The following is a 12,809-nucleotide window of genomic DNA, read 5'->3' as shown; positions in this document are numbered from 1 at the left end:
GTTGAAACAGAGAGCTTGAACTCACGTGTTTTTTTTTTTTTATCTTTATCTTTCTATTTTTGTCTTTCCATAGTACACAAAATAAAGTGAGCACAAGCCCTCAATGAAAAAGGTTCTATATTGAGGATGTTTTTAGCAGGGAAAATGATTTACAAACATTATTACACAAAATATATGCAAAATTTTATGGCAGCGGCATATATATTTGAAATCACAATGTGCCTCATCATTATGAGTGATGGGAATTCCCTATAAACATTTAGGTGATGTTTAGTAACACTGCCACTTTTCTATTTTTTGTTTTCTATTTGCTGAAATCAGTTTCTACTTTTCCTTAAAAAACAAAAAAAGTGAAAGCAGAAAACATGTTTGTGTCAACTTGTTTTCAAATAAAACAAAAACAAAAACAAAAATACGTAGACATGATTTTTTCATCACTCCCCATTGAAATTCAGAAGACAAAAGACCGTTCAATTTTTTGAAAGATTAAGTTTTCCTTAATTTGAGTGGAAATAAATTTTGATATATGTTTAAACTCATGAAGAAATAGAAAATTAATTAACAGAGCTTTTACTCATAATTGAGTATAATTAGATGGTTTTTGTGTGCCATTCAAAACTCACTTAATTATGAGTCCAGTTTTCCTCCAACCCCAGTAGGAGGAATTTCTCCAACTAAGGACACATGACACCTCTTGATTCGCCCAAGCCCCTTCTTTCCCTACCTATTAGCAATCTAACATTACCACTACATCTTAACCAAAAAATCCCTACTTTTTAGGAAAACACCTCCATGTAATTAGAAAATTTTATTTTACAATCCCATTATTCTAGGAATATATTACCATGTATATACCTATTATATGTATGAGAACAAAGAAAAAAATTGAATTGCTACTTTGAATGTCCAATCAACTTCAAAAGATTCCATAGCAAAAATGTCATTGCCGTCAATGACGTCCTAATTTGATCCGGCAATTTCATGCCGCACCCCAGATTGTTGCACATTTTTTTCGTGCCGTCTTTCCGTTGTGCTCTCCTCGTCTCAGTTGTGTTTCTCTTCATCGTTTCTGCCGCCCGGTAGTTCCTGGGCTACCTGTGCTTTATGCCTAACGGTGAGGCAGGTCAGATGGTTTGGGAGCATGGCCGGCGGCCTCCCGCCGGTATCTACTGTTGGGGGATCAGGTCTTCGCCTAACGGCTATGGTTGAGTGCCCGCATCTGAGCTTGGGTTTCCCTCCATCGGTTTGCGGTCCAGTGGTGGTGGCGTTTTAGTGCTCGGTGGATGTCTAGACTGATTGGCTTGGTGGTGGGGCGGTGGTCAAGCTGATTTGGTGGCTGTGGGTGGATGGGTGTTTGAAATGTTTAGTAGTTAGGGTTAGGATTTTGGGTTTCTTTGGGCTTGGCTATATTGTAATATTTGGGCTTTTTTGGCCTTTTGCTAGGGCTTTGTTCCCTTTTAGGGTGTTTTTGAACTTTAGGCCTTCAGGTGTATGGGCTTGTTCCCATTGGATGTACTTCAACTTTTGGTTGGATTCCCCTCTCCCTTCCCTTAATAAAATGTTAATTTTGCCTATAAAAAAACAGTATTCTCATCGGCGTAGATGGAAAAATTAATATCGGTAACTCATTTTGCAACAGCAAGAAGTTGGCTTATTATTCATCGAAGAACAAGGTTATGCACAGAGCCGGAAAAATTTCATTAGATTTTTCCCATATTTTTTTTGAACGGAGGCTTTCTCCATTCTTATGCTTTTTGTGTCTTTTAGAAGATATGGAATAGAGAGAAATTGAAATTTTCTAATCACATGCATGGAGGAGTTTTCATAAAACGTAGGTTGTTTTTTTTGGTTAACGGTGAATTTAGTTTAGAGTTAACGTCACGTTAGATTGCTATTAGGTAAGGAATGAAGGGACTTGGACGAATCAAGAGGTGCCATGTGTCCTTGGCATTGTTGCAGATTTGAATTCTCAGTTTAGAGCATGGATGTGATCTTAGGGGGGCTGTGACCAACTGAACCATCGAAAGGGTCCTTAGTCATTTTCTTCAACTCCTCCTCAAACCTTTCCATGACTGGTTCTGGCAAGCATATTGGAACCACAATCCCATCTTTAAAATTCATATAGAAGCTTAACCCAGGAAACGCCCCGGCGGTGCCGCCATACACCGGTTTCCCCCACCCAAAATCCACTGTGTCTAAGCCAAGACGTCTTACGTCAGAAACAATAAAGTTTCCTGCCACGGTGTACAAAGGACGCCCTTTAATCACCATAAGATCCGCCACTGATCTGAAATACTCGGCTGTCATTTGGGGCTTTGCAGTTTTTACCAACTCCACCGTGTATTCCAGTGGAAAGGAACATACCTTTCCAGCCTTCGAAACTGCTGCAGGATAGGTAATGACGTTGCCGTAGTACCCGTGAGGCAGAATCAGGCCAGGCAGGCTGCGACCATTGACAAGGCACGAAACTCTGACGGTGTTGTTAGGGTCTAGCGTGAGTGCACGAGTGCGACATCTCCACAAGCACGCTGTCAGGACCTCGAATGTGGAGGCGCTTGCATGTGGGGGGAGATGGTTTCGAATAGCTTTGATGTCCTTGGGACCAAAGAAGAAAGGTTTTTGGATTGGGGTTGAGTTGGCAATATCGTTGTTGGTGTCGAGCACTTGTTCGAATTCGTGGTGAAGGCATGTAATTCGGGGAGGATGTCTTGCGGATAAGAGCTCCCTTTGCCACACAGGTGACACAGAAGGTGCAGTGATTTCTTTCCCTTGGGCGAACTCGGCGATTGCACTTAGGAATTGGACCAGACCAGCTCCATCACTCATTGTGTGGTTTAGGCGCAGGGCAATGGCAAATCCACCGCACCTAAATCGAGTCACCTACATTCACCGAAATTCACCAACAAAAAAAAAAAACTTGATGTGAACATTACACGTGAATACGAATATGCACATTTGTTACAAGAGTAAGTACTCTTATGCATAGAGTTGGAAAAATTCCATTAGATTTTTTCCATGCTTTTTTAATCGGAGGCTTTCTCCATTCTTATGCTTTTTGTGTCTTTTAGAAGATATGGAATAGAGAGAAACTGATATTTTCTAATTACATGCATGGAGGAGTTTTCATAAAAAGTAGGGTGTTTTTTTTTGTTAATGGTGAATTTAGTTTAGAGTTAACGTAACGTTAGATTGCTATTAGGTAAGGAATGAAAGGACTTGGGCGAATCAAGAGGTGCCGTGTGTCCTTTGGTTGGAGGAATTAATTCCTTCTACTGGGGTTGGAGGAAAATTGGATTCATTAATTATTATGTACTAACTTCCTGGCTATCCATAATTGCGAGTCTAACTTTTTTTCTGTAAAAAAGTAGGTTAACATATCTATGACTACAAAGATATGTTTATGTATTAATTAATTCAATTATTGGGTTGGGTTGTATTTTGGGTTTTTGGTATTCCTCTGATGTGGTGAGACGGTGCATGAGTCAAATGACAAGGTGGGTTAAGTTGAAGCGGAAGGTTGGGAAGTTTTTGGCAGTTGGTTTTTCATTTTTGGAAGAAGTGAAAGTAAAGTTTTGATACTTTCTCAAAATTTCAAAATAGTGAAAGCTATTTACATTATTTTGAAATGGAAGTAGTGCACCAAATATATTTTCATTCCTATTTTTTGAAAATTCTAAAAATAGAAAACAGAAAGCATTAGTGCTACCAAACATAGCCTAGCTTAGAGTTTCTAGATTGTCAAATGTTCACAGCTAAGTAGCCAACTCTACCTGAAGTAACAAGAGAGGGCAGCCAAGGATTCCATCAGAGCCAGGAACATCATGAAGAAGCTCCTCCAACACCGGACACCCTGGAAGAATCGCATCACCAAGTTGGTTGAGCTCAACTTCTGCATTGGCTTCTAATAACAAAACCCCCTCGCTCGTGCAATCCACCAGAAGCTTCCGATTAGGCCCTTCAACAAGCCTCCCGGCAAATGGGTAGTAAAACGAAAGTGCTTTGGCTAGTCCTTCTCTGATGACACTCACAGGGTCTTCTCCTTCCATGAAAGGATTGCTTTCGTAAAACATTATCACTGGAACCTGAAACCGGAGACCCTCTTGGTCGTCTATGTCTGAGAGTTGTTTTAGTTCATGCGGTGTTGGTTCTGCGGGCACCACCAGTCTCGGCTCTTGCCTAGTCACTGTGAACCATATCGAGGAGGAAGATGTTGACATTGTTTAACGAAGTGTTTTCAGATGAAGTCAAGAGGGAAAACAAGGCAAATAGACTCTAGAATTTGTGCTCTGAATTGAAAGGTATTTATAGAGGATATGGTCTCAGCTAGCGTACCTCAATTTTTGAAGGCGAATCATGTGCTCCTTTTCTACTACCACATGAAAAAAAATCGTCCTAATGCAAAGGACCAACCACCTATAACTAGGTGGGCATTATGGCCGGTCGTATTGGTGTCAGAATTCTCTAAATTCTAACTTGACCTGTTTAGTTTTTCGTGTTATCGTGTCATGTTATCTTCGTGTTCTGTGTCAGAAATAGCCGATCCTAACCTGCGAACTTTGTGTCGGGTTTGTGTCGTGTTATCGTACCCTGTCATAAATTCCCAACCTGTGTCATGTCGTGTCGTGTCATCTCTTGTTCATGTTAAAATTCTCTCAATTCTAACCCTACCTGTTTAACTTTTTGTGTTATGGTGTTCTGTCATATTCGTATTCTGTGTCAGAAATAACTGACTCTAACTCACTAATTTCGTGTCGGAAATTCCCACCCTTACCAATAACGTGTGCAAGTTTGCAATACGGTCCATCTAAGAAGCACCAATTAATCCTTCCTTCTTTGATACTAAAAAGATGAGGAAAAAAATGTGAAATGAATGGAAGATTAGTATTCACACTTGTGGACTGGAATTTTCAGAAGCTTGTGAGTCAATTTGTCCGGAGCTCCAAGACATGCTCTACTCATCACTCATGTCGATTCACTTCCTCCACATTTATCACGCGATATAGAAAACACACAGAAAACTGAAAGGCGGGGGGGGGGGGGGAACCATAGTTTTCAAATCACCTTTATTGGGGGGGGGACCAGAGTTTTTTTCTTTTTTTTTTTGGGGTGGGTGGACAAGAGTTTTCAAATCATCTTTATTTGGGTTGGGGGGGGACCAGAGTTTTCAAATCATCTTTATTTTTAATTTTTTCCATTTATTTTGTTTTAATGGCAAAAAAAAATTTTCATTATATTACAAGGATAAAAAAGAGAAATCGGACCAATAAATTTCATCACTCATGTCGATTCACTTCCTCCACATTTATCACACGATATAGAAAAGGGAAAATGACGGCCCAGGACGTGTTTTAATAATTAATACCATCTAAGGACATACTAAGAATAATGGTTAATGTGGCCTTTTTAGTCCACAAGTGTGAATAATACAAGAAAAAACACAATTGCCGCTAAAGGTTTAGTCGCCGAATGTGGCCTTTTTAGTCGCGAAATGGTTTTCCGACTAAATAATTTGGTCGGCAATTTAGTCGGGAATGAGAGTCGGCAAATGTAATTGCCGACTAAATAAGGTTTAGTCGGCTAATGTATGATTTTAGCGACTAAAAAACTTGGTCGCGGTTTCTATTTTAGTCGGGAAATGTAACTTTTGCCGACTAAATTTTTAGTTGGCAATAATAATCGCATTGTGGTATCAAATGATATTACAAAAAAAATTAAAGGGCCAAAGTGGATAAATAATATTCCTCTTCCTGTGGACCTTTGTATTTGCCTGATTAGATGATTGCTTCCCGGATGGAGCCTCCAATTGAGACCTTGTGTTTCATCTAACACCAAACTTGCCACTCCACCACTGTTATGCTCTGTTTACTTTTCGATAATAAATATACTTATACCATTGGGTTTAGTTTGTTTTACCCTATTTTTTACTGTTTATCCAACGTTTAATATTTTATTTGAATCCATTACGGATCTTATAAAAATGATTCAAACTGCAAGTCATTCTTAAAATATTTTTTTATAGGTTCCTTAAAAAAATTAGCCCAATTCGATATGAATAGGGCTCTCATATGAGTTAGGGGTCTCTTAGGGTGCTCATTGAAAGGTTTTAGAGCCAAAAATTCTTTATGGTCATCCAGGAAAAAATGATCAGAAAAATAAAATCTTTTCATCGGTTCAAACAGATTGAAAATTAGAGCACTGAATTTTTTTTTATCCGGTTCAATCTATTTGTGAATTTTTTTTAAAAATATGGTTAAAAAATTAAGTACTCCAATTTTCAATCTATTTCAACTGATGCGAAAATTTTATTTTTCTAATAATTTTATCCAAAATGGTCATTATTAATTTTTGACTCTAAAACCTTTCAATGTGCACCCTAAGAGATCTCTAACTCATATGAGAGCACTATCGATATTGGATTGGGCTAATTTTTTTATGAAACCTATAAAAAACATTTTAAGAATGACTCGCAATTTGAATCATCTTTATAGGATTCGTAATAGGTCCAAATAAATATTAAACATTGGATGAACAGTACACATTTCATAATATTCTATTTGTAACTTGACGGAAAATGATGGCAAAGGCTTAATTGTAAGCTTTTTTGTAAACTTTGGAGGTTAAATTGAAAATACGTAAAGTTTGGAGGCCTATGGACATTGCGGTGTAAGTTCAGAGGTTTTTTTTTTAATTTTTCCCTTTTTTTTTTTTACCAACGCACTAAAAGATAATATTTCAATCACATTCATAAAAAGACAGAACTTATTCTCCAATGCACAATTAGAACCATTATCACTTGAGCCCCATTTGAGGTCTTTTTTGCCCGGTTAGAACCAATCTATTTTTGTTTATTATATGGGTTAAAAGATCATTCTTTAACAAGATAAACGGGGTTTATCTAAACTTGATCGAGCCACAAATTTACGAAAATGAATTATTCAACAAGTGTAACAAAATGAACGGTGTCGATCGTAATGATTTTCTCGTGATCGTGTGCCTTCTACAATAATGAGTGCAACATAAGACCTAGTTGACTATCAAGTAAATCAAAGTATAGATTGTAAACATAATTGTCGAGTAATTTTTATAATGCCCAATCTGAACCGTTAGGATTTCACTTATTACCAATTATAGCATTGTCACCAAAATCGAAGATCAATCGATATCGGGGACCACATGATCAAAAGATATTTAATGAGTTCGGAGACGTTTAAGTGTTATAGTGAACTAACCAAGCCTTGCCTGAGGTTTTTTTTTGCAATCCAAATCATCTATCTTTGATGTAATACGAATTATAGATCATTCGTACCAAGAATGAAGTTAACCGCATATGACTAGACACTTGAACGGACAACAAAATTCTTTTTATTTAAGAATTTGCGTGCCGATAAACGGCTTTCCTTAACCCAATTGAGCAAAAAATTTACAAAAATCTTATGATTAAGAAGGGAAAAAAAAAGAAAAAAGAAAACAGTTTCGATCGGGAAGGTTGCATCGTGCTCAATGTGATCGGAACAAATATTTCCTTGAAATTTATTTAAAAGTGAAAAAAATTGGTATTCGCCGACTAAATGTAATTTTAGTCGGCAAATATTACTATTCCCTACTAAACTATTTAGTTGGAAAATATTTTTTCATTCACTGATTTTTTTTAAATTAGGAAAAATGACACTCGCCGACCAAATGTAATTTTAGTCGGCAAATATTACTATTCCCTACTAAATTATTTAGTCGGAAAAAGTTTTTTCATTTATTGACTTTTTATATTACCGAAAAAATTGATATTCACCGACCAAATGTAATTTTAGTCGGAAAATGTTTTTCATTAATTGGCTTTTTAAATTAGGGAAAAATTTAAATTCACCAACTAAATTCATTTTTTATTCCCGACTAAAATAGGATTTGGTCGGCAAAAATTATTTAGTCGGTATTTGTTCAACAATTGGCGACTAAATTTACTTTAGTCGGAAATTTTAGTCGGCAATGATATATATCGCTGGAAACGTCCTTGGCGGATAGTAATTATCAAAATATGTTCTTGGCCACGCACAGAAAACTGAAAGGGGGGGGACCATAGTTTTCAAATCATCTTTATTGGATGGGGGACCAGAGTTTGTTTTTATTTTTTATTCAAATCATCTTAATTGGATGGGGACCAGAGTTTGTTTGTTTGTTTTTTTTTTTTTGGGGGGGGGGGGGGGGGGGGGGGGGGAGGGTTGGCGAGGGGGGGGGTGGTGGTGGGTGGACCAGAGTTTTCAAATCATCTTTATTTGGGGGGACCAGAGTTTTCAAATCATCTTTATTTTTAATTTTTTCCGTTTATTTTGTTTTAATTGCAAAGAAAAATTCATTTATATTACAAGGATAAAAAAGAGAAATCGGACCAATAAAAAAAGAGAAGCATTGAGAGAGACTTGGATAGTACACTCAAATGTTCTGCACCACTGTGGTTGCCTCACAAATATGATCCAATGAAAAAAAATTTTGACTCCTCAATGGCATAATTCAATAATGAATATGTCAAAGGGAAAGAGAGACCGAATAACTAATTCATAGTCGTATTTTTTGAATAAACTACAGATTTGGCTTTAAAAGTTAAATAGTAACTTATTTTTTTGTCTCTGTTAGTCATATTTATGCAATATTATTGTACATCGCAATGGTTTTGGGACATGACACCTCCAACCACACCCCACTCAAATCCTAGCGGGTGGTTTTTTTTTGTAACTTCGAAACCCACCCATGGCCTATTCTAACTCATTCCAAACGTGTCCCATAACGTATACTACCGGTTGCACACGAGCGCACGGAGAGAGAGGAAAAAATCCTCCAACTCTTCTCCAAATGGTTATGGTCCCAACATAGATGATTAACCTGCTATGCCAACATAAGGTTTAGCGCTGATATGCACATATTGTTGGAAATCAAAAGAGAATTCACATACTAACAACTCTACTTTCATTCATTTCTCAATCAAAACATACAAATACACTTAACTCACTCACAGCTCACACATAAACACTTAATCGATCTGGTGGGGGAGACCCCCTCAGGGGCTCCCTACGTCTCTCTCTCTCTCTACTTTTTCTCTTTTCCCACACTCTCCTTCCTAGCTGGATAAATAACTCAATTAACTTAATTTTTTTCTGTTCAATAAAAAATTACCTTAAATTTTTTTCCTTTATTCAAACTTTTTTTGCATTTGTTAGTTTCGTGTCAAATGTTTGTGAAGCATTGGATTGTCTCAACGAGGGATAAAAAAATGTAAAGAATCACGGTGGAAACTCAATTTTTTAATTAAGATGAAAAAACTCAAAAGATTAGAAGTCCTTTTGATTTATAATTGTCCTTATTCAAAAAAAATCATGTTTCGAACGTAATTTTTTACTTGTTCGATTATTCTTGTCGAGGTGAATATTTTTTTGGGACTTTTTTTTTTGTGAACTCAAATATTATAAAGCAAACCAACTGGTCCTTGTCAATTTCAACCGTGAACTCAAATATTACTTCTGTTGGTAAAAAAAAAAACATAGAAAGAAGAAACAGAAGGAGAAAACGTTGGTAAAAAAAACAAAACAAAAAAAACAAAACAAAAGAAGAAACGTAACAAAGAAAGGAGAAAACGTTAGATTTTTATGAAGTAAAACGGCACCTTTTGCTTCAGAAAAAAAGAAAGCTCTTGTGGACCATTGGATCTCCTTATTGGTGTGTTGTCAAGCTCAAAACAAAATTCTCACAAGATCCTCACAGAGGATCCGGATCCGTTGATTTTGCTCAAATGAAATTCTTTGCACTTTATGTGAAACGTATTGACCCCAATAAAATTTAAAGTTAAGGATATTTTTGTTTGAGTAAATTATTTGGACTAACCCAGAAAGAAAAATGGGTTTCTCTTTCTAGAATGGAAAAAAAAAATGGTTCAAAATTTATGTACTTGATCATTCGGAAAAAATTAGTATTGCTCTTTTAATCACATAATATTGCACCTTCAATTAAATTATATTGCTCTTTCAATCATATAATATTGCTCCCTGAGTATGCGTACACTGCTCCCTGAGTGTGTTATAATAGAGAGATATACTTTTGTTTTCAACATCATGTCTTGGAAATTATTTTTTCCCTTCAAATGACTGAGCAATTCCGAAAAAATGTCCCTTGTGTTGGGACTTATTTGCCCCACTTCCCACTGTACCGCAATTCCCCCTATTTATAGAGGATATTGTCCCAGCGTACCTCAATTTTTGAAGGCGACTGCAGACGTACCATGCGTTTCATGAATCATGTCCTCCTTTCTACTACCACATGGAAAAAGAAATCGTCCTAATGCAAAGGACCGACCACCTATAATTAGGTGAGTATCATGTCATGTTCGTATTAGAATTCTTTCAATTCTAACCTGACCTGTTTAGTTTACGTGTCATGTCATTTTTGTGTCCCGTGTAAAAAATAGTCGATCCTAACCCACTAACTTCGTGTCGAGTTTGTGTCGTGTTATCATGTCCTTTCATAAATTCTCATCTTGCGTCATGTCATGTCGTGTCGTGTCATCTCTTGTTCGTGTCAAAATTCTCTCAATCCTAACCCGACATGTTTAACTTTTCATGTTATGGTGTTGCGTTGTATTCGTATTCTGTGTCAGAAATAACTAACCCTAACCCGCTAATTTCGTATTCAAAATTCCCACCTTGAACTCCCCGCAGCATCCGAATTATCCCTTTCGCATCTCGTTCCAGAATGAGATAATCTCCCCATCCATCCCTTGCGTTGCATGCTGCCCAGCGAAAACCCAAAGCTTCTACTAATTCAGCAAAGGTGATGTATTGGACTACTCTCTACTACTAACTAACATGAGCAAAATGGGTTTAATCATTTATTGGGCCATTATAAATTGGATCACCTGTTAATAGTATAATACAGTAGGGAATTACTTCGGTGTCTCCCTTTAGAAAGGAGACACTGTTACTTTTGGTATAACAAAACCATTATGAGCATAACCAAAAATCCATTACAAGATAACAGAACCATAACAAGGCATAACTTGTTTGGTTATGCCTTGGTTAGTTTTTTGGATATCCCTTGGTTATGTCTTGTTATGGTTCTGTTATGCTTGTAATGAGTTTTAGTTATACTCAAAATGATTTTATTATGCCAAAAGCTACGATGTCTCCTTTTTTAAGAGAGACACCGAAGTGCTTCCCAATACAGTAATATATGTTCATTCCACAAAGAATGTCTAGAAAATGTTATTAGACCATCGAAAGGTGTTGTGTAAATAACGTACGAAATAGTTTTGCTAGGGGAGATTAAGTTATTCATGGAGGAGTCGTGAATAAGTTATTCACGGAGACGCGCAATATTCTCACTTGTCCGTTTGTGACTAAAGACCACGTAAGAGATCACGAATTATAGCTGGCATCTTTTTGTAGGATCCAAGGGCCCGAGGGGCACACTACTGAACTGAAGTAGTAAAGAAAAATACTTCCAACAAAAAAAGGAACCGTAAAAGAGAAAGGGACAAGGCAAACAAACAACTACAGCCAGCGAGAGACCAAAGGCACCTATTCAGCAAAAACTGTGGCATGCAGGAATGCCCCATTGAAGCCATAAAGCTTTTTCTTCGTTGATTTGATTTCTTCCGGTTTCAGTTTATTTGTCTATCATTACTTGAAAAGAGGTAAGGATGAGTGGGTTATAGCAAAGGCAGTCCTAGTAGTGCAAAAGGGGTTTGAGTCCCTGCACAACTCCAAATATCTTCGCAATGTTATACCAATTTTCAGGTTAATTAAGAAAAATTCTATGAGATTTGCCCCTGCATATTCCTTGAGTGAAAAAATTTTCTTAGAATTTCTATATCTTGGGTAGAATTTGAAGCTATCAATCATATTTTTGTCGTGTATATAAAATTAAACGATAGCTATATACGCACATAAACACAATCTCGTCTCTTTTTCGAACCTTGCAAGTAGCAATATAATTGTACTCCCTCCGTCCCTATTTAAATGACCACTATTCCATTTGAAATTAATGGACGGCTCGTATTATTTGTGTGGGATCCCAGAGTGGAGCCCACATCAAAAAAAAAAAAAAAAAAAATATATATATATATATATATATATATATATATATATATATATATATATATAGAGAGAGAGAGAGAGAGAGAGAGAGAGAGAGAGAGAGAGAGAGAGAGAGAGAGAGAGAGAGAGAGAGAGAGAGAGAGAGAGAGAGAGAGAGATACTCAAAATATATTTGAATGAACTTTTTAAAAATATTTTTTTCAAATACCTTTTTTTATTTAATTTTCAAAAATATTTTCAAAATATGCTTTGTAAAGTATTTTTTTAATATAAAAAAACTACTTTTACAAGAGTCATTTTGGAAAACTGTTTCTTGAAAAAATAAAGTTGTGAATTGAAATTAGTTTTTTTAAAACCTTTTTTTTTGTCAAAAAATTGTTTACAAAAATTTATTTTAAAATAAAACGGTTTTCGAAAGATATTCTCAAAAAATGTTTTTCAAAATAGAGTTGGAAAAACAAAAGAGTGGCAAAATACCTTCAATGTACCTCATTTTAATTGTTTGGTCTAACAGCATTTGCCTTTGGGACTTGATTGGTACATTTTGTAAGTTTGGGACTAAATGTCAGCAATGTTTAGGGACTAAATTGAGGCGCGGTCAATACTTAGGTGACCAAAAAGGTTAATAAGCCTTTTTTAGTTGGTCCCTAGCAAAACTGTTTCGTCATTTACGCAATGCCTTTCAATGGTCTAGTAGTCTACATTTGTGACATTGATGAATCTAGGTTTGGGCGA

The 12,809-nt window shown here is 36.4% G+C and overlaps 1 protein-coding gene across 1 annotated transcript; it reads right to left on the bottom strand.

Moving 5' to 3' along the window:
- Positions 1-795: 795 nt before the first annotated feature.
- On the bottom strand, positions 796-4,332 carry LOC131308579 (alcohol acyltransferase 1-like). The gene is made up of 2 exons (XM_058335522.1): positions 3,771-4,332; positions 796-2,880 (listed from the first exon to the last, which is right to left on the bottom strand). Exons 1-2 carry the CDS (start codon positions 4,215-4,217, stop codon positions 1,975-1,977), a joined length of 1,353 nt encoding a protein of 450 aa, XP_058191505.1. The 5' UTR covers positions 4,218-4,332; the 3' UTR covers positions 796-1,974.
- Positions 4,333-12,809: the final 8,477 nt, after the last annotated feature.

This window comes from Rhododendron vialii, chromosome 11a (assembly GCF_030253575.1).
Source record: "Rhododendron vialii isolate Sample 1 chromosome 11a, ASM3025357v1".
Lineage (NCBI taxonomy): Eukaryota > Viridiplantae > Streptophyta > Magnoliopsida > Ericales > Ericaceae > Rhododendron > Rhododendron vialii.
This window is presented reverse-complemented; position numbering and strand designations above follow the sequence as displayed.